Source organism: Microtus ochrogaster, chromosome 6 (genome assembly GCF_000317375.1).
Source record: "Microtus ochrogaster isolate Prairie Vole_2 chromosome 6, MicOch1.0, whole genome shotgun sequence".
Lineage (NCBI taxonomy): Eukaryota > Metazoa > Chordata > Mammalia > Rodentia > Cricetidae > Microtus > Microtus ochrogaster.
Window position 1 is genome coordinate 60,300,595 of NC_022013.1, and position 20,694 is coordinate 60,321,288.

At 40.1% G+C, this 20,694-nt stretch overlaps 1 protein-coding gene across 1 annotated transcript in view; it reads right to left on the reverse strand.

Annotated features, from left to right (window-relative positions):
* Parg (poly(ADP-ribose) glycohydrolase) overlaps positions 1-20,694 on the reverse strand; it is a 103,488-nt gene that overhangs the window by 3,690 nt on the left and 79,104 nt on the right. Inside the window, exons 14-15 of the mRNA XM_026779985.1 lie at positions 19,385-19,493; positions 8,742-8,847 (exon numbers count right to left, since the gene is read on the reverse strand). Coding sequence (XP_026635786.1) covers positions 8,742-8,847; positions 19,385-19,493 — 215 coding nt within the window. The remainder of the gene's footprint in view (positions 1-8,741; positions 8,848-19,384; positions 19,494-20,694) is intronic.

A 20,694-nucleotide genomic window follows, 5' to 3' on the forward strand; every position in this document is an offset into this window, starting at 1 on the left:
TCCCTCCAGCACTCACTCACACCACCCCGCATCCCTCCAGCACTCACTCACACCACCCCGCATCCCTCCAGCACTCACTCACACCACCCCGCGTCCCTCCAGCACTCACACCACCCCACATTCCCCCAGAACTCACACCACCCCGCATCCCTCCAGCACTCACTCACACCACCCCGCATCCCTCCAGCACTCACACCACCCCGCATCCCTCCAGCACTCACTCACACCACCCCGCATCCCTCCAGCACTCACACCACCCCGCATCCCTCCAGCACTCACACCACCCCGCATCTCTCCAGCACTCACACCCATCTGTCCCACCACAGCGACAGTGTTCCTGAAGATGCTGAAATGAGTAGCCCCTGGTGCATTAGAACAAAAAAACAACTGAGAGCTACTACCTCAATCAAGGCTACAAATCTGCTATATTTAAGGAAGAGGAGAAACATTAACCATGCTTAAATGGTCCACTAGGTAGATGCAGTTGCTGCCAAGCCTAACAGTCTGAATTCAATCCCCGCAGATGGTAGAAGGAAAACCTGGATTCCCACAAGTTGTTATCTGTCTTCTACATGTAGTGTATGCACACACACACATAATTATTTAAAATTATAAATGAGTGTGCTATTTTTATCTTTTTAAAAAGTAAGGTCTTACTTTCTAGGTTCAGGCAGGCCTTGAACTCACAATCCTCTGCCTCAGTGACTTGCATGAGTGCTGGGATTAGAACAGTGTGCTACTATGCCTACTGCTATTATTTTTGCCAAGGCATGTGAGGTTCTAAAACACCATCCAAATCCTGTCCTGCTTTTTAAACCATATTTACTGAGCATCTACAACCTGGAGATACCATGACTAGGTTTCATTAATCTTATAATGTTGAAAGTAATTAATTTCAAGTTTTAATTAAAATTGCTCAACCAACTTATACAACATTAAAGCTTCAGAAGGCCCAGTTTTAAAAGGTTCTTAATTAACCTTAAAGTACATATAAAAAATGAAAACTAATGAATTGTCATCTTCCTCTACCAAAACAGACCATGTTTTCCTTTTTAGAGAGAATGAAACGCTGGCTTAACATGCTAGGAAAGGGCCCATCAGTCGGTCTTGACCACACACCTGCCTCTGTTCTAGGCATCCTATTGAGCAGACATATGCTGGACCAGACAGGCTTCCATGTCAGTCCCCACCTCTGCAGCTGTACTCAGCCACTTTGGCTTGGCTCTCTTGGCCTTGTTTTCTCAGTTACACAAAGGAGTTGAACTAATGATCCTTAGAAACTCTCAGTTAGGGTTCTCTAATTACTGTTATAATTTTTCTGCCTGTATCAGATGTTAAGACTGTAACTACACAAATGAAATTTCCAGGAAGATAAATTAATCTCAAATACATCATTAAGTCATTGACAAAGTATTTTAAATCTTTTCATTGTTTATTTAATGGGCATTTAGTGTTGCCTGCGTGAGAGAGTTGGAGCCTCTGGAACTGGAGTTACAGATAGTTGTAATCTGCTATGTGAGTGCTGGGAATTGAACTCGTGGTCCTTTGGAAGAGCAGTCAGTGCTCTTAACCACTAAGTCATCTCTCCAGTATTTTAAATGGCACTATCTACTGCACTTGCTGTCTATGACATGTCCAAGGTCTTTGCAAACCTCTAGAATTAAACATCACGATTTAAGAGAATTCTCTTACATTAGAAGTTAGATGAGAATAAATTTAATGGGATATGGGGACAGATGCCAAGTCTGTTATAAAAGCTTATAATTCTAGCTCAAGCATACATAGGTGCCAAAATAATCACTTAAATTAACCAAGGGAGCTTGGTTTTAATTTTCTTTTTGGCAACCATGTTATACCAAGAGAAAAACACAAATATGAATAAGCTTAAAAAGTAATTTACTGCATCCTGTTACAGCAAATAAACCAAGCAAATATGGGTAAGATAGGGCCAGGTGTGGAGGTACACACTTTTAATCCCAGCACTAGGAAGGGAGAGTCAGGTGGTCCTTAGGTTCAAACAGAGCAAGTTCCCCAGACAGCCAGTGCTATAGAGAGAGACCCTGTCTCGCTGGAAGGTGTCAGATAATGAAAACTCGTCCTTAGGTGGTGTCTGAGGCTATCACATGTAGTATCAGTAGTATGCTCCTACTCATACGGAACATATAGCAAAATGAAGTCGACTAAGGATAAGCTCATTTAATTTTTACAGAAATAGAACAAGATAATTAGTATTACTGTCATTTTGAAAAAGGCTAAGAATGTTCAAAGACACCTAGAAAGAATGCAGCAGAGCTGAGATTTGTACCTTGTACTCTGACTCAAAACCCCATGCCTTACCCATGCTGCTTTTTCCAAGCTGCAACACAAAATCATTCTGCATGTCAAACAGACTTCACCATAGGTCAGACACAAGGTTTCCTTAACCTGCTTATTTGCATTCTGAGTGTATTCTGGCAAGAAGGTTCAAATAGGACAGTGTGGAAGTACTGCCCACACCTTCCTACTGAACTCAGTCTTCTGAGCTCACACCCTTGGCTACTCTGACAGTCTCCATCCAGCTCTGCTTGTTAAACCCCAAGACACATATGGTGTTTACACCAAAAAGCACTCTTGTAGACCACTTCTTACCTCCTGAGCCTTCCTGTCCCTGGCTACTACTGGCCATCTTCCTACAGACATCACCAAGTTCCACCTCTATAGTCTACTGCTTTAAACAGTCTTTCTTCAAGCCCGCCAGTCTACCTGCAGTGCTGGAGCAGTTTCCTCACTCCGGCATAAGACACCTAACAAAAGAAACTGAAGGACAGAAAGACTCGTGTGGCTCCCAGGTTGACAGTACAGCCAGCCCATCACAGGAGGGAAGGCAGGGGAGCGGTTGGTCACTCTGTATGCTCAGCTGCTCTCTTTTGTAGTCAGCCCAGCACCCTGGCCCACTGAACAGTACTGCCCATATTTAGGGTGGGTTTTCCACCTTAATTGACCTCAACTAGAAACCCCAAATAGATATGCCTAGAGGTTTCCATGGGGACCCTAAATCCCATCAAGATGACTCAGATTAATCTAGGTTAACCATCACAAATGTCAGCTCTCATATTTAGATCCAAATCCAATGCAGATGAAATAAAAAGTGTACACACTGGTCTTAAATCTGGTTAGAATACGGAACTGGTAAGTTGATAGCTATGTGATGTCAAGCTTACTACCCACTCTCTATGCCTTAGTATGTCACCTATAAAAACAAAAAGTCCTCCTAATAGGTTGTTGTGGGCTTATACAACAAATGACTAACTTATTGCCATGACTGATGACCCATTAATACACCTAGTACATCTCCTACAACACAGAATACACTCAATATATCACCTTACCTCACAATAAAAATATAATCATAATGTCTTTGGAGGGAGACAACTTCACCAGTCCTAACATATCCCTGCTGTGTTCCTTTGTGAGTCTGTCTACCAACCGTGGCTTCCCGGTTTTATGAAGAGGGTTACAAGAGTAGCTATGCAAACACAAAGAGACAATGCAGTGGTTCTTAAACCTGACTGATAGATCACCTTCAACTTAAGACTATGCAACAGTGTGCAAGCCATTTCCAGACCCAGAAACCCAGTAGCATCTCTTATAACTGATAACAAACACTCCACTCATCCTTGGCCTTGCACTATCACATAAAACAATGGGCCACAAAAAGAACAATGCAGGAATGTTACATGTATTCTTATTCAGGGGAAACTGAGACAGAAAAAGAAGTGTGGTCTATTCCCATAGAGGGAGCAAAGTATGAAGGAACTTGAGACGACAAAGCGAGGTGACCTGCTCTACAATCTAGTTTCAGGATTCATCTTTCTGATGTTTACACCATAATTTCCACAACCCTCAATTAAAGGGTTTTCAGGTCAAGTTAACCATAGCCTGGCAGAAAATGACTCACTGGCACTATCTCGTTACCATTCTCGATTATTAATTTTTCTGGAGGTTAGCTTTTTGTTGTTGTTTGTGTTTTAAGACAAAGTCTTCTATGTAGCCTAGGCTTACTGATTCAGAGGCCATAGCTGCTCGAGTACTGGGATTAGAGACATGTATGTCCCTTCATGACTGTCTTGAGTTCACGCAGCTGCAGAGGAAGCAAGATGAGAATACCTTGCTGAAAAAGGTACCAAGCCACGTGGCTAACACAGACAAGAATAATGGGCTAACTTAAGATGTAAGAATTAATTAATAAGAAGCCTGAGCTATTAGGCCAACAGGTTTATGATTAATACAGACCTCTGTGTGTTTCTTTGGGACTGAATGGCTGCGAGACCAGATGGTACATAAACCTCAGTCAACAATGAGAGTACTATTAGATCACATATCCTCAGCCTAGGAAAAGATCAGATTCGAGATTTGAAGCCTATTTTCTACTGAATGCCTGAAGAAACACTGTGAGCCAGGGACCATCAGGGGAGTTCAGACTCACAGGCTCTTTCCTGAGTCTTCCAGAAAAAAAACAGGCCTCAGGAGGCAGGAGGGCATACAGCCTCACTACTGGGACACAGTACAGCAGGTTATCTGCTGCTTCTGGGGATTAGCATAGAGCCCTCTGCTCTCCTAGTCCTAAGGCCACTGGTTGCTTGGGGCAGCAGTTGTAATAAATGACAGTGGATGAGTTAAGAAATGAAAGTCTTCTCTTTATATTTTTCACAACAGATCAGGTGTGGTGGAGTATGTCTGTAACATCAGCACTTGGAAGCTGAGGCCAGATCCTTAGTTCAAGACCTGCCTGGGCTACACAGTGAATTCAAGATATGCTGCTACGGTACACAGGAAAACCTTGTCTCAAAAAACAAACAAACAAAACCCACTGACTAAACAAATAAAAGATTATACTAATGTACAATTAGAGAAGCTAATATTAAGAAGCTTGACAGTAAATGAAAACTTTCACAGTAAACTGTGAAACTTGTGTATTATTAGGCAACATATACCTCAAAAATACTTGCTTCTAGTTTTGATTAAAGATATAAAGGCTTAAGGATTTGTATACACCTGTATTCTCCATAAAATGTCTGGTTTTTGTTTTTACAAAAACAATATAACACATATAACAACCAAAAAAAAACCACCCCCATACCAAAAAGCAAATATGTTATGTTTCTGTTACCGCTTAGACGAAACTGTGGTTATTTGTTATTGCACATATAGAGATAAACATAAAGAACCACAGATTATATGTGTACTTTTTTATATGCATACATAATTTAATTTTAAAAATGATTTACATAGTATGTTTGTTCACTTTCCATCTACGTATGAATATTCCAAAAACAACTTTCCATTTCAGCAGATGTATTTCTGTAATGGTTTAATGTCTAATATTTTATTTCATAAAAATCAAAGTGTAAATAGTGATATAGTACTTGCCTAACATGCAAAAGGCCCTGGGTTTGATTCACAGCACGGTAAGCAAACAACACTGAACAAAATCATGGTGTAGGTGACCAATATCCGACTGCAGGGCCTAATGTCAAATATTCTAATGATATTCAAGCAAGTGCATGGGAGAGAGAATAATTCCCAAGACTGAATCTCAGTAACTGAGAAAATGAATCACAAGAGAAACCTCTGAACACTACCCCGAGGGACAAGCAAGGCTCCAGTGAGAAAAAGGATTTTTAAGCCACAAAGAAAAGGAAATAGATGAACACGTTTATAAAGCTTTCTACTGTCCAGCACAAATGACTACGGTTTATGGCAAACCAGGTTTCTGGATTGATGACATGAATCTGGTCATTCATTTTATTTAAGAGAAAAACAGAAAAAAGAAGTATCAGTCACAAGATCAATAAGTCCAGAGTGAAAAACTGGTTTCCTCAAACAAATTCAGGAGGATAAAGAATTTCATAAAATAAATTTCACGAATTCCTTCTTTTGTCAATTTTCAAATATCAGAAAAATATGCCAGGTAATTTGTGTTTGAACTTGAAATGAGAGAACAAGAAAGGGTATTCAAAAGATACCACAAAAACGTGGACACCTAAAATTAACTCAATGTGGCATTTAACCAAAAATATGGGGGAAAAACCTGAGAAAAATGCCTGTAACATAGGCAATGAACACTTAACATTTTAAATTTATTTTTTGTTTTTTGAGACAGGTTTTTTTTGCTGGCTGTCCCAGAACTCACTCTGTAGACCAGACTGGCTTTGAACTCAAGAGAATCGCCTGCTTCTGCCTTCCAAGTGCTGGGATTAAAGGTGTATGCCTTTTTTAAAGTATCAGAATTGTTACTGACTAGAGGAAGAACAACTATCTCAAGAATATATGAGGAGGCATGAAAAAACAATTCACAAAACCAAAAATGTACAATAAACAGGAAAACTGCTGAATAGCAGAGTAGCTGGAGACTGATACATCTCACCTTCCTGAGGTTCATCCTATAGATCTTCAGGGACAAGCTACATCAAGTGTCAAAATATAACGGACACATGTTCTAGGAGAATCTTACTTGAAGAAATTTACCCTGAGAAGGTAATTATGTGCAACTTAAAGTAAAATTGTGCACAAACCAATCGTACTGAGTAGAGAATCTCTGATCTGTGATGTATATGTACACAGAACAGAATAATAACTGACAATAGCCTATATTTTTTGGTATTAAAAACTATCAGAGTGCAGGTTTTAAAAATGGGGCTATGGAATGAAATTATGGTGTGAATGCACTCATGTCAGATGGATACACCAAATTTTTTCATATTTTCAAAATTTTTCCTGTAGACCAGTCTGGCCTGGAACTCACAGATCTGCCTGTCTCTGCCTCCCAAGTGCTGGGATTAATGGTGTGTGCCACCACCGCCCTCATAAAGCTTTTCAAATGGATGGCCACCAAAATATTGCTAGTGAGTTTGGTGATGTTTATATACTTGATAGTACTCTTCTGGGTTTCAGAACAGTGACTGTCACTTTTATGAAAATAAGCTTTTCATTGTGGGGATGATTCTGCTGCGACAGACACACCTATTTCCTTCCTAATAAGCTGGATTTATCTGTGCCTAGTTTGGCTATCAAGGCCAGCTACTCCTTATGTTTGCCATGACTGTTCCTACTATTTCCTGGCGATTCCCAGCTGGCTCTTAGTATTATGTTCCTGGAGGAAGCACAGAAGACACTAAGAACTGCTTTAGGTACTTTGTGGTACTAATGAGGTGCTTCAGATAACCTCAACTGTCTTGATTAGTTCTTTGTCAATTTGAGGCAAGCTAGAGTCAAGAAAAGAGGGAACCTTAATTGAGAAAATGCCTTCACCGAACTGGCCTATGGGCAAGCCTGTTGGGCATTAAAAAAAAGAAAAAAAAGATTGATATGTGAGGGTCTAGCTCATTGTGAGCAGGACCACTCCTGAGCAGCTGGATGCTATAGGAAATCAGGCTGAGCAAACCATGGGAAACAAGCCAGGAAGCAACACCCCTCTGTGGCCTCTGCCTCAAAGTTCTTGCCTTGAGTTTCCACCCTGAGTTCCTTCAACAATGGATTGAGAAGTGTAAGCTGAAACAAACCCTTCCTCCCCAAGTTGCTTTTGGTCAGTGTTTTATGACAGCAATAGAAATCTTAACTAAGACACCAACCCCCTGGAGAGACCGAGTCCAGCCATATGGGCAATGATTTAATCAGCACACCTATGTGATGAAAACCCACTCTAAGCACCAAAAGTGAACAGAATTTTACGGCTGAACACATTAATTTAACTTGTCAAAGTTCCCAACTGTCTCCCAGGCTTTATCCTAAGTGTATCTTTTCTGCTCAAAGTATGGCACTTAACAATTCTGTGTGTTATTCCAGTGAATTTTCAAACTTGAAGGGATCAGGAGGCAAAGTACAGGTAGCCTGGGACCCCCACCCCCAGCCTATGGCTATAGTCTGAATAAAGGCAGCATGTAGAAGATGATGCCCTAACCCGTACTCATTCCAGGAAGGTAAGTGTCAGAACTGTAATGTGGAACATCGAGCTGGGATGAAATGGAGTAGTGTGCACCCTTAGCTAATGACACAGCTACTTTCTACATTTGAGGCTTTCAAATCTAGTAGATGTAGATGCTATCACTGTAAAGGGCCAGTAGCTTTGCCAACAGTGTTCTGCAATGTCTCATCCTTCGTGGGTATCCAAATGCCTCCTGGTCTGTGCTACTCATGCAGCAGCTCCCCTAGGCTGTATTCCCACTGTGCTGAATATATCAGAGTATCAGCCACCACATCCACATTTCCCCTTGCCTTCCTGTTGTATACTGGGCTGTAACTGTCAAGAAGAAGGACCACGTCTTATTTACCTTGTATTCTCAGTACCCACAGCATGGCAGATGGTCCATCTGGCTAGTGAGTGACGAAGTTCAGTGAACAGCAATGCCCATACACATCCCCCCAGTGAACAAAGCACTGCAGTGGGCGGGCATTTGGTTTGAAACTTCAGAGTTGGTGTCACAGTCTTCTTTCCCATGACCTTTCTACAATGCAGCTAAACACTATGGGATCTGGTTGACCAAAGAGATAAGCAACCTCTGCACGGAAATAGTAACCAGAGCTAAGAATTCCTTCTAATACAGCAAGAAAAAGAGGATGATGTCAAACACTCTTTTTCATCCTTAGACTTTTATAGTCTCCAGCGACACAACACTAGACTGGGCTTCCGAGACAGATGAGCTCCTCTCTCCAGCCCTCTCTAGTCAGCAAGCTGCTGCCTTTGTCTACAGTGACTGACTTACCTTTTAATCGAGCATCACCCCCAAAGGCACCACAGCCCCAGTTTCCTGTGGCCACTGCAGAAAGGTTCTCAGGAGGAACTCCAGGACGGAGAAATCCACAGTAAGCCTGCAGGACAAAGAGATACCACAGCCCATGAGCAACCAGACACCAGCAGCACCCACCGTAAGAAGGGCTGCGATCAGCATCCACTGTCAAGTTTTTATTCTCATTCCCACTTTTCTTAGGACCAAAATAAAAGGGAAAAATAGAAAAGGAGTAAGATGGGGAAGACAGTAAAGTGGAAAATTCTAGTATTTTTTTTAAATGTAATTGTTTTGATGTTGAGCAAAACAAATCCCTCACACTAATAAAAGTCTTAGCTGCTCTATCAAACTGAAGTGAGTAGAAACGGGACTACTAGACAGATTTCAAGAACCCCTGACAAAGCACCAGGAACGAAAACTCCCAACAAGCCCTTATTCCACACTTTTGTAGACTTCTATCAGTGCTTTCGACTTCCATGGAGTCAGAGTTAATTAAGTGCTTCCCTGGGCTTGGAGGATCAGAGTCAGTTTTACAGGTTCCGCCTTTCTACATCCAGCTAAGTAAGACTGGGGTTAGACTAAGAGCACAGCTTTAAAAGGGATTCTTCTATTCCGAGAAGAGAACAAAATGGCCTTTAAATCTTCCTCAGTCCCAGACTCCAGTTTCACAGCTGTTCTAAGCTAGACTACTTAAAAATTTTCCAGTAACCTCCTCCCCCCACAACCCACAAAGCACCATGTATCCTAAGGGTGTTGGAAAAGTAGTAACTAAGTGAAAAGCTCATTTTGGACACAAGAAGACCCTAGTTTAAGGCCTCTAAGTTTCTGCTTTTATTTCTTTGCTATCAGTCATGTCGGTCTTCCTACCTCAGATGAGGTAGAGACTTAACAAAACAAATCTCTAGGTTGTCTCAGGTATCAACCAAAGACAAAAACATTTCAACTGAAAAAATGCTCTGTGACAAATGTCCCAAGAGAAAAAGCAAGGATAAAGAGAGTCGCTTCTGTGAAGCCTGTATGAAGAAATACAGTAAATCACTCTCTTAAGTCTCCATGAAGGTAAAAAATGTATCTTACACACGTCTGGACGGATTAACAAGACTATTCCTTCTGCTCCTTCGAGGCTATAAATCCTGACGGTTATTAACTATATGTTGTTGTTAAAGCGTTCGTTATTCAATACCAAGGTACAGAGCCCATAGAAGAACGCACAGATTACATACATAACCAGATGGACTGAGTCTCTGAAATCCCTTCCAGGTCAACATTATGAGAGAGCACCATTTGTTTTCGGCAGGTTCTTCAAAGATGAAGAATCTGACATTCACTACATGAATGCAAGGGAGAACAACCCTGTCAGAATAAACAGAACTGCCACTGTTTCCTGTCATTTTGTCCTAACAAAGATGAGTTCTTGGCCTCTCAAGTTTTTGTTTTTGTCTTCTATTACTGAGTGGTTTCAGTCTCTTCCCCGCTATAATCATCCTGCAGGAGAGATAACACTAAAGACAGACTTGTGTTTCTCCCTTTGGCCATTAGAATATTCAAACAGTGGACCCTAAAGTCCTCCAACTTCTCCAGGAATCTCATGCTGAAGGAAGGAAAGGGCTAAAGCCCAGTTACAGCTAGAGGAGGAACTTGCCTCCCAGATTTTGCACACTTCTAACAACTTATTGGACAACTCTGAAGGACAGATGAGCAATGACAATAATGGATCAAAGATGAGTGGAACCCCCCTGTTCTATTTAAAGCTAAACCTCATATCAAAACCCTTATTTATTTCTCTTCCCAACATGGCTACATTTAACACATTTTTTTTTTCACTACAATCTCTCTCTCTCTCTTTCTTTCTCTTTAGTTTTGTTTTCAAGACAGGGTTTCTCTGTAGCTTTGGAGCCTGTCCTGGCAATCGCTCTGTAGACCAGGCTGGCCTTGAACTCACAGAGATCCTCCCTGTCTCTGGCTCCTGAGTGCTAGGATTAAAGGTGGGCACCACCACCTTCTAGCCGAAGCTGTCTCTTTAGAATACTAGAGATGGAGGTTTGAACCTAGCGTGTCTAGACTGGCAGACTTTAGAACAGTGGTTCTCAACCTTCCTAATGCTACGACCCTTTAATACAGTTCCCCATGTTGTGGTGACCCCCAACCATAAAATTATTTTTGTAGCTATTCTTAACTAATTTTGCTACTGTTATGAATCATAATGCAAATGTCTGTGCTTTCTGATGGTCTTAGGTGATTCCTGAGAAAGGGTCTTTCAACACCAGAGGCTGCAATCCACAGGTTGACAGCCACTGCCTTAGAAACTCTAAAACTGTCTCTAAATAACTGGGGGTTAAGTCATTTCAATGAACAAAAATAGCTTAGTTTAGTGATGTCCAGGCTTAACAATGGAGAGTTTAAAACACTTAAATTATTAGAAGTAACAGCTAACATAAAATATTGTATTTTCTTGAAAAGTACTCTTAAAAAAAAATGGCCACAACAAAAACCTCTGAAACTGAAATTAAAAGGCATTTAATGATATTTATCAAATACTATCAGATAAAGCTTGTGAAAAATAATTAGCTAGAAACTAGATGATTTAGAATTACATACTGGTATATACAAAGGACTGGTTAGAATGATCAAATGTAAATGCTTTCACTTTGCGAAGTCAAGCATTTGTAAATCCAGTAGTACAGTAGTCTCCCAGCAACCTTTAGGGGAGTGTAACAGGATTACCACCAAGGATACCAAAGTCCACTTGTGTTCCAGACTACGCACTATTATATGGCCTACACAATCCTCCAGCATTCTTTAGAGTTTAAATCATGTCTAGCTTTGCAAACAGCTGCGACAAATGTATGAATTAACAAGTAATAACATAAAAAAATCTATAGATGTTCAGAATGGATGAAGTAAAATGTTTTCAATATATATTTTATTGAGTCTATGGGTGCAGAATCCAACAGGGATGGAATGCAAACTGAAGTAAGCTGTCTGAACCCCTTTAGATAGTTTGTCCAGGGATGTCTCTTCTTTAGGAGGTTAGCAAATCCCGGAAGTGTTGAAATTCTTTCACCCTTCACAGCAGAAACAGAACTTAACACTGGTGAGAAAAAGAGATTAAAAAAAGGGACACAATCTCAGAATTTGTCAAGTCCTCACTCCAGAAAATTGTTAGGAGTTCTCCACAGCACCATATTGGTGAATACTTTCTACCCCCAACCAAAGCTGCAGTGTTTGAGGAAACTGGCAGAGAAAAGAAAACCAACTTCAACTCCAGCCTTGCAGTGACCTTTGGTCTCCTGATTGATATGCTTCAACACAGAAAGTTATTCATCCTAATAAATTACTCAAAAAGAGGAAAGCATTCATACTGAAGGAGACTAAGAAGAAATCAATGAACACCTATATGCTAGAATGAGATCAGATGAAGAAAGGAAGAAAGAGGAAAAGAGAAAGGTAACCTTGGATTCCTGAAGGCCCCAAAGGGGAGTGTTGAAAACAAAAAAGAAGTAAAAGAAAAATACTGGCACCTAGAATTAAAAACTAGAGACTGATCAGGGAAGAGTGAAGACAGAGATGAGGGAGGAAGAAGAGAGAGAGCAGGGAGTTGACAAATGGAGCTGCTCATGGAGTGTCCGGCAATAACATGCACACAGACACATAAGCACTCTGACAAAGTAGATACATGTTGAGAAACAATGCTCTTGTACACTGTAAAGATTTATCACTTTATTAGTTTAATAAAACGTTGATTGGCCAGTAGCCAGGTAGAGAATATAGATGGGGTGAGCAGACTAAGAAAACTCTGGGAAGAAGACAGGCAGAGAGTCAGTCACCAGCCAGATGCAGAGGAAGCAAAATAAGAATGCTGCACTGAGAAAAGATATCAAGCCACGTAGCTAAACATAGATAAGAATTACGGGTTAATTTAAGTTGTAAGAGCTAGTTAGTAATAAGCCTAAGCTAAAAGGTCAAATAGTTAAAATTATTATAAGCCTCCTGTGTTTTCTTTGGGACTAAATGGCTACAGGACAGGGCAGAATAGAAACTTCTGTCTAACAGACACATTTTATGTTTCACTATCATCTAAACATATACTTTCCTCTAGATTAATAATTATTGTTCCTGGAGAATTTCTTATTTATATGAAGTTAACCTATCATACTAGTTTAATCTAAACTAATGAACAGTTGATATAGAGGTTTTTGGTATTCTGTGGTTTCTTAAAAAGACTTAATTTTTTGGAAAAGAGAATAAAGTTATATTACTAAAGAGCCTTAAAATCATTCAGTCATAATACACTCTGTAAAGCTCTGAGTATCCGGGTGTATAAAGACACTGATTGGTATGTTACATCACAGAGCAAACTGGGAAGTCAGTAAACTATTTAGAACTAGGAAAGTTGTTAAGCCAGAGCTTATCAACCTGAACAATTATAAACATTTTTCATGATGGTAAGAAAACATGAGAGATTCTAATACAGTCAGATGAAATAGATGATAAAATAGGAGATTATAGGTAATTTTTCAGTACATTTATATGACTACATTTTATGTGGAAAGACCTACTACAAAAAAACTGTTAGAAAGGGAGAATTATGGATGGCTTTTTCATCTTTGAAATAACTATATGGTAGCAGACAATTTATCCTATTTCTCATTTATTTTGTCTATGTGTACATGCCAGTGAGCATCAGTGAGCACATGCCTGTGGAGTTCGGGGACAACAGGGGAAAATCACTTCCCTCATTCTACCATGTGGACTCTAGGGCTCTAACTCAGGCCACTGGAACTGGTGGCCAGTGTCTGTCAAGACTTCTTACCAGTCCAGTTTCTCGTATTTTTAAATGAATATAAAATGAAAGAAGTCAGTTGAGTTCAGTTTTCTTATTTGTAAAATAATAAAAAAATGGATCAGATATCTTAGTTCTATGTACTAAGAAAGCTAAAGGAAAGCTCTCTAGATATGATACATTTCAAACTAAGACTCTAAAAAAAGAATGTGACATAGACTTTGAGATTATCAATGATCAGATACTAAACTTCTTAGAAATATCAGCAGAAAGTACTGATTGTTTTTGTTAGAAAGCTTTGATTTAGTAATAATCCCACTCCGAATATGGATCCCAACAAGAATCAATAAAACAGGAAGCAGTGGCAATCAACTTCTATCCCAGAAGGCTCCAGGAAATGTATTCATAGTGTAACCTCATCTAAACAAGTCTATGAGGACACATACAACATCTCATTGGCATCTCATTCTTCCCTTGCAGAGATATCTGACATTTTTACAAGCTGGAGTCACAAATCTTTCCATCATCAGTGTCTAAAATGTCAACCAGCTGATCTCTTCTAGAATTAAAAATACCTTCCCAGTATCATCTGGACACAGTGAGATTGATTCCTGTTTTTCACAGAGCAGCTCTTCTTGCGGGTCCTGATGTAGGTCTAACAGGACAGGTGGAGCCTGCGCAGGGTGCCCTATTCTAGAGGTTTCTATTTCAGGGATCATCTGCTCAACAATACCTAGTGGCAAACGGGATGCTAGAGGTAGGACGGACACACTGCATTCTGGTTGCAGACTTTGATGCTTGATTAGAAGGTGCACTACTCTCCCACCCTATCTTCCATAACGGACGCAAAAGATTTATGCAAATTATTACTACTGTGATCTAATATGTTTGTTCTAAACATAAGTTCACAAAACATAACGAAATATAATACATTATTTCCTCCAACTTTAACCCCCCCTTTTTGGTTTTTCGAGACAGGGTTTCTCTGTAGCTTTGGAGCCTGGCTGGTCTCAAACTCACAGAGATCTGCCTGCCTCTGTGCTGGTATTAAAGGCGTGCTCCACCACCACCCGGCTGTACTTCCCTTTCATGTGATTGTTGATGCTTGTGTCAAAATTCATAAGTCTGTTTAAAATATAAGTATTATCAATGAGGAACAGAATTTAATTTTAGAAAGCCCATAGTTTCTTTTCTTTTCTTTCTTTTTTTTTTTTAATGAGTGTGTATGTGTGAGAGTGTGTGTGTGGCCGCCTGAGGTGTTGCTAGGTGAATTCCTCTATTGGTACATCCTATTTTTTGAGACAAGGTGTTAACTAACTGTAGAGCTTGCTGTTTTAGCTAGATGGCTGAGCACCAGGAATCCAAGTCTCTGTCTCCCCATCACTAGGGTTACAGGCACATGTCAATTTTTATAAAGGTCTTATGTAGGTACTGGGGATCTAAACTCAGGCTTCATGCTGCAAGCACTGTGCCCACAGAGTCACTTTCTGGTCCCTGTATTAGTTTTTCAGATTAAAATGTTGGGCTGGTGAGATGGCTCAATGGGTAAAGGTACTTGCTACCACGCCTGACAATGTGAGGTCAGTCCCCAGAATCTATATAACAGGAAGAGAGGAGTGACTCTTGTAAGCTGTCCTATAACCTCCGCAAATACACTGTGGACACTGTGGCAATTCATGTCCTACCACACATATAAAATAAATGAATAAAAATATAACAATATTTCTTTTAAATATGATGACAATGACATTTAACGAAATTATTTGTTGCTTTTCTCTTTTTCAGTGAGAGAAACAATTTTGTTGAAATGACAAATTTTGTGACTATAATAAGTAATAAAAGAACATACATCTAACTCAGGTATGGTGACACAAGCCTGTAATCTCAACACTCAGGCCAGCCTGCACTATAATAAAACCCTGTCTCAAAAGGGGGAAGAAAAAGGAACACATATTTATCAATTGGCTCCCACATGACAGGCCCTGAACCAGGTGCTTTCTCGACATTAGTTTACAAGTTGATCAGCTGTATTAAATCTGCAGTATTTTTCTTGTTGTGTGGTAATTTAATAAATATGTTAGAAGATGATCTTACATTTCCTTTAAAAGTAAATCAGATGGAAAGGAACACTGGGAAGACCCACTGAGTATACCAACGCAGTCCAAGTTTCTGAGAACAGAAAGGGGTATCATGGCACATAACTGTAGGACAGCAAGGCAGAGAAGATTCTAAGTCATGAAGACTTAGAATAAGGTGGACAGTCTAGAGCATCAGACCTGCTAACTATTTTTTTTTTGTGGGAAAGATCTACATTTTATGAATTTTGACACAAGCATCAATAATAAAAAGGAAGTACAGCCGGATGGTGGTAGAGCACGCCTTTACTCCTAGCACTCGAGAGGCAGAGGCAGGCGGATCTGAAGGCTTGAGATTTAGGTCAGTGGTAGGATACTTGCCCAGCACATGCAAGGCCCTGTGATCTCCTTAGCACCACGAGACAAAGGAAAAGAAAGGAAGTAGGAGAGGCAAAGGAGGGGAGGGGAAGAGAGAAAAGAGAAAAAACAAAAGTAAGCAGAAGTCAGAAGAACAAAGATTTAAACCCTGGCTCAGTCACTGGCCAGCTCTGGGCATGGAGCAAGTTACTCATGTCCAGGGCTCCGTCTATCTCTAACTAGAGGTGAGAACAGCATCACTTGTCTTTTGCAGTGGTTGGGATTGCGGTCTTGTATGTCTAGTAAGACGGAAGGCCACTTGAGCCTGGGAATTCAAGAACTCCTGTGTGGCACAGCAATACATCTCAAGAGGAGGAAAGAACTCCGACTCATGGAAAGTGCTAAGTGGAATGCCTAGTACACAGTAAAGAATCGCTTCATTACCTTTACTGCTCTTGGTTATATTAATAGAAAAACAATTGCAGTTGACTGAAAAGAATCTTTTTGTAAGTCAAAAGTGAGACTTAACTGCATATTGACATAAATATTTGCAGATGGAAAACAAATATAAACTGGGTCACTGTATTTAACAAAGACAGCACATCTGTTTATCAGCTGTCTTCTCTGCTCTACCTGGTACTGGATAACTAGGATTAACTTAGTATTTAAAAATATCTAGAAAGTGGTCAATTTGTAATGTTCTGAGAAAATATATAATTTCTAAGATATTTAATTTATGCTTAATTATTACAGTCATCTGAAAAATTCTTTCTGAAATACTTCCATAAGGCAGGCAGTGTGCCAGTCACAACTGACCTGAATGAAACATAACTCCCCTGTTACAAGGTTATTTCAAGATTCATTCTTTGTATATAGAGTGTATCTTATAAGCACTGTATATTCTATAGAAGCAGTTCTCTGATGTAGGATGTCCTTCTGTATGCTGTGACTATGTATTTCTCTTATTGGTTGATGAATAAAGCTGTTTCAGCCAATGGCCAGGCAGAATATAGCTAAGCAGGAAATCCAAACAAAGATAGGGAGAGAAGGAAGGTGGAGTAAAGGAGACACCATGTAGCTACCGGGAAAGTGAGATACCAGAGCATCACCAGTAAGCCACAACCACGTGGTGATACACAGATTAATAGAAATGGGTTAATTTAAAAGAGAGCTAGCCAGTAAGAAGCCCAAGCCATTGACCAAACAACTGTAACTGATATTAAGCTTCAGAATGATATTAAGCCTCTATCATAAAACATCTTAGACTGGAAGGCAATTGCTTCAAGGTCAAAATTTAGAACAGTAAAAACAAGTTATCTTTGTTGTTGTTGTTTGTTTGTTCTTTGTTTTGGAGTATCAGGATGTAATCCAGGGCCTCACACATGCTAGGCAAGTACTATACCATTAAGCTCCATACTAGCCCAGAGCATTTAAAATGTACACAACTACCTATGAAATAGACTCCTCAGTGCCAGCCTGACCGGCAGTGTCAGGAAAGCAGAGAACTGTTAGCACACAGAAGAATGGGCTTTCTTCACAGCTGTACTCAGGAGACCTATTTTAAACAAATGTCAAAATTGACATCTGCTAGACAGGTTCAACTCTGCTGGCAACATATTATTGAAACACTTTATGAGATTTATTTAAGAACACTAAACAGCTGGGTGGTGATGGCGCACACTTTTAATACCAGCACTTGGGAGGCAGAGGCAGGTGGATTTCTAAGAGTTCGAGGCCAGCCTGGTCTACAAGAGCTAGTTCCAGGACAGGACAAGACAGGCTCCAAACCCTGTCTCAAAAAACCAAAAACCAAACAAACAATCAACAACAACAACAACAACAAAACCCCCAAACCCAAAAACCCATTTGTAGATGGAGCAGCGGGCTGTGTCCCACCACCCGGCTAGCTTTACCCAAAGTAATTACTCAGAAACTGTATTCTTTTAAACACTACTTGGCCCCTTAGCTCTAGCCTCTTACTGGCTAACTCTCTCATCTTGCTTTAACCCATATTTAGTAATCTGTGTAGCACCACGAGGTGGTGTCTTACCAGGAATATTCTTAACCTGCATTTGTCTTGGAGAGGAGAGTCATGGGGACTGCCTGACCCAGCTTTTCTCCCAGCATTTTGTTCTGTTTACTCCACCGACCTAATTTTCTGCCCTATTAAAGGCCAAGGCAGTTTCTTTTTTTTTTTTTTTTTTTTTGGTTTTTCGAGACAGGGTTTCTCTGTGGTTTTGGAGGCTGTCCTGGAACAAGCTCTTGTAGACCAGGCTGGTCTCGAACTCACAGAGATCCGCCTGCCTCTGCCTCCCGAGTGCTGGGATTAAAGGCGTGCGCCACCACCGCCCTGCGGCAGTTTCTTTATTAACCAATGAAAGTAACACAAAAGACTCTCCCAAATCACCCATTAAATATTCAAACAACCTAATAAGTTGTACATTAGAAAACAGTTGTACCAATAAATTAGCTGTTCAAATGGCCCAGGAAATAATATCAAATTCTATTTTAAATGCTTACTAAGCTTTAAGGGCTGGAAAACCGCAGTGGCTTGTCTCTACCCAGGCTGACTTCACTGTTGAGTTTCCTTGTAAGGTAGCCAGGCTAAACCACAAAACCTGTTACCATAATAAATAACACACTAACCAAAATCCTACACTGGCAGGAATAAAGAAGGGTCTGCAGACCAGAGTTAATTTCCTTAGCTATGAGAGTAATTTGAGGAACTAAAGAACATCTTAGCTGTTTTTCTTAGGCTCCAAATGCACAGAATAGAATCAGCACTCTATTTCATGAGGGAATATATTCATTATAGCACACAGTAGTGAAGATTTGAACAAACGAGGTATAGCTCACTTTTTATTTCTGAGATAACAGAAAAAAAATGATTAGGCAGAACTATACATTATAGACTATCACAGTTTTCATCATAAATATATCAGATTACTAAACCAATAAATAACATGTTTACTGTTCAAGATAGGAACACAATTTGTGAGGTTTTAAAATATGCTTTAATCCTGATATCTGTGCACCTTATAGAGAAAAAGTCATGTGACCGATGCAAAACAAAACAAAAATACCAAAACATAATAACAGCTTATTCCTTTCTATATATTTTACAATGATAATGTTCTGAAGCCATTAAAAGTACCTGAGGAGATAAATGCATGTGTGGGGTTTAACACTAAGCAACAGTCTATCTGGCAACACTGGCCAGTAATCAAACAATTACAAAATGGAAAGTACATCTTGTACAAGCTGACAGAACTATTAAATCAGAGGAGCTAAGAGCAGATGCACTGACACTGTAAGAATTACCAGAAAGCATTAATTTCAGCATTAATAAAATGGCAGTAAATAGATGACAGCTGCCAGATGAACTCAGAAATAAGGTTACTGGCCTTGTTAAGCTCACGTTTCATTTTCTCAGGCACAAACTGATCGAGGTAGCGTCGGAAGTGAAGAGCATCAATGGCAACGATCTCTGTGCAGCGTCGCTGCCAGTCATCCCTGTGAAGGGACAGAAAGGGAAGAGAGGTAAGGAACAGGTAGAATCCTTCAAATAAGATCCCTGTAGGAGTCATGTTGTTGACATTTTGGCAGTGTTATGGTATTAAAAACAAACAAACCATAATCACAGGTCCCAGCAAAGCAGGAGGGCAGGAAATCATTATAGTTTTAGATTCAGAGGTATGCATATTGCAGATTGTTGTGCAGCAAAATGAAAAATCAAGAGACAACATGAGGTGACATATTGTAAGCAAGTACATCATTTACAGTGAGCCTCAGAGGTTAAAGGATTTGGGAGAAAACAAAAGAATATTGGTCTTTGTTTTCCCCTAATACCACAGACATAGTATTTACTCTGCTTTTGTTTCCAGAGATCTGTACTAAATCACTGGTGTGATTACCCCATACTGCACAAGAAATAATCCTGAGAAGTCAAGTGTCATAAAAATATGTACTCATACCTACTGTGCAACTGTCAGCTACAAAAACCCTCTGTAAAAACTCACAGAAGCAGACAAGATACACTGCCCACAGAAATGAAGGCCTACCTGAGGTGCTGAGTTTGGAAACCCAGAAAATTGAAAACTGATCATATTGGTAGCCAAGCAGGTTTTTATACTAAAGATAGGAAACCTCAAAGCTAGTCTGTGGGTAATTAAGGAGATCACACAGAAAACTGTTTCCCCATAGGTATATGAGGCATAGTTAGCTTCAGCTGTCAACGTAATGCACGTGGGAAGAGGGAACATACCCCACTGGACTGGCTGGTGGGCCATTTTCTTAATTGCTAATTGATATACAAGGACATAGCAAGGACACTGTGGGCAGTGTCATTTCTGGGTAGATGGTCCTGAGTCATGTAAGGAAGGTAGTAGAACAAGACAGTAAGAAGGATTGCTCCATGGTCTTTTAGCTACTTTAGCTCCTGCCTCTAGGTTCCTGCCTCAAGTTTCCCTTTGCTTCCCTTGATGATGAACTATAAACTGTGAGCCAACTAAATAAACTCCTTTTTACCACACCAGAAAACCCAAACAAGAACATATTTTATAAAATAAAAAGAAACTACAGCCTGGACTTGACAGTAGGACTGTGACATAGATACAGGTACCTCCTTTTGCCAGAATGGGAGCAGGGAAGAAGATATCTTAATTAAGGGAGCCATTTTAGGGTTGGCAAGAGACTTGACTCTAGAGGGGTTCCC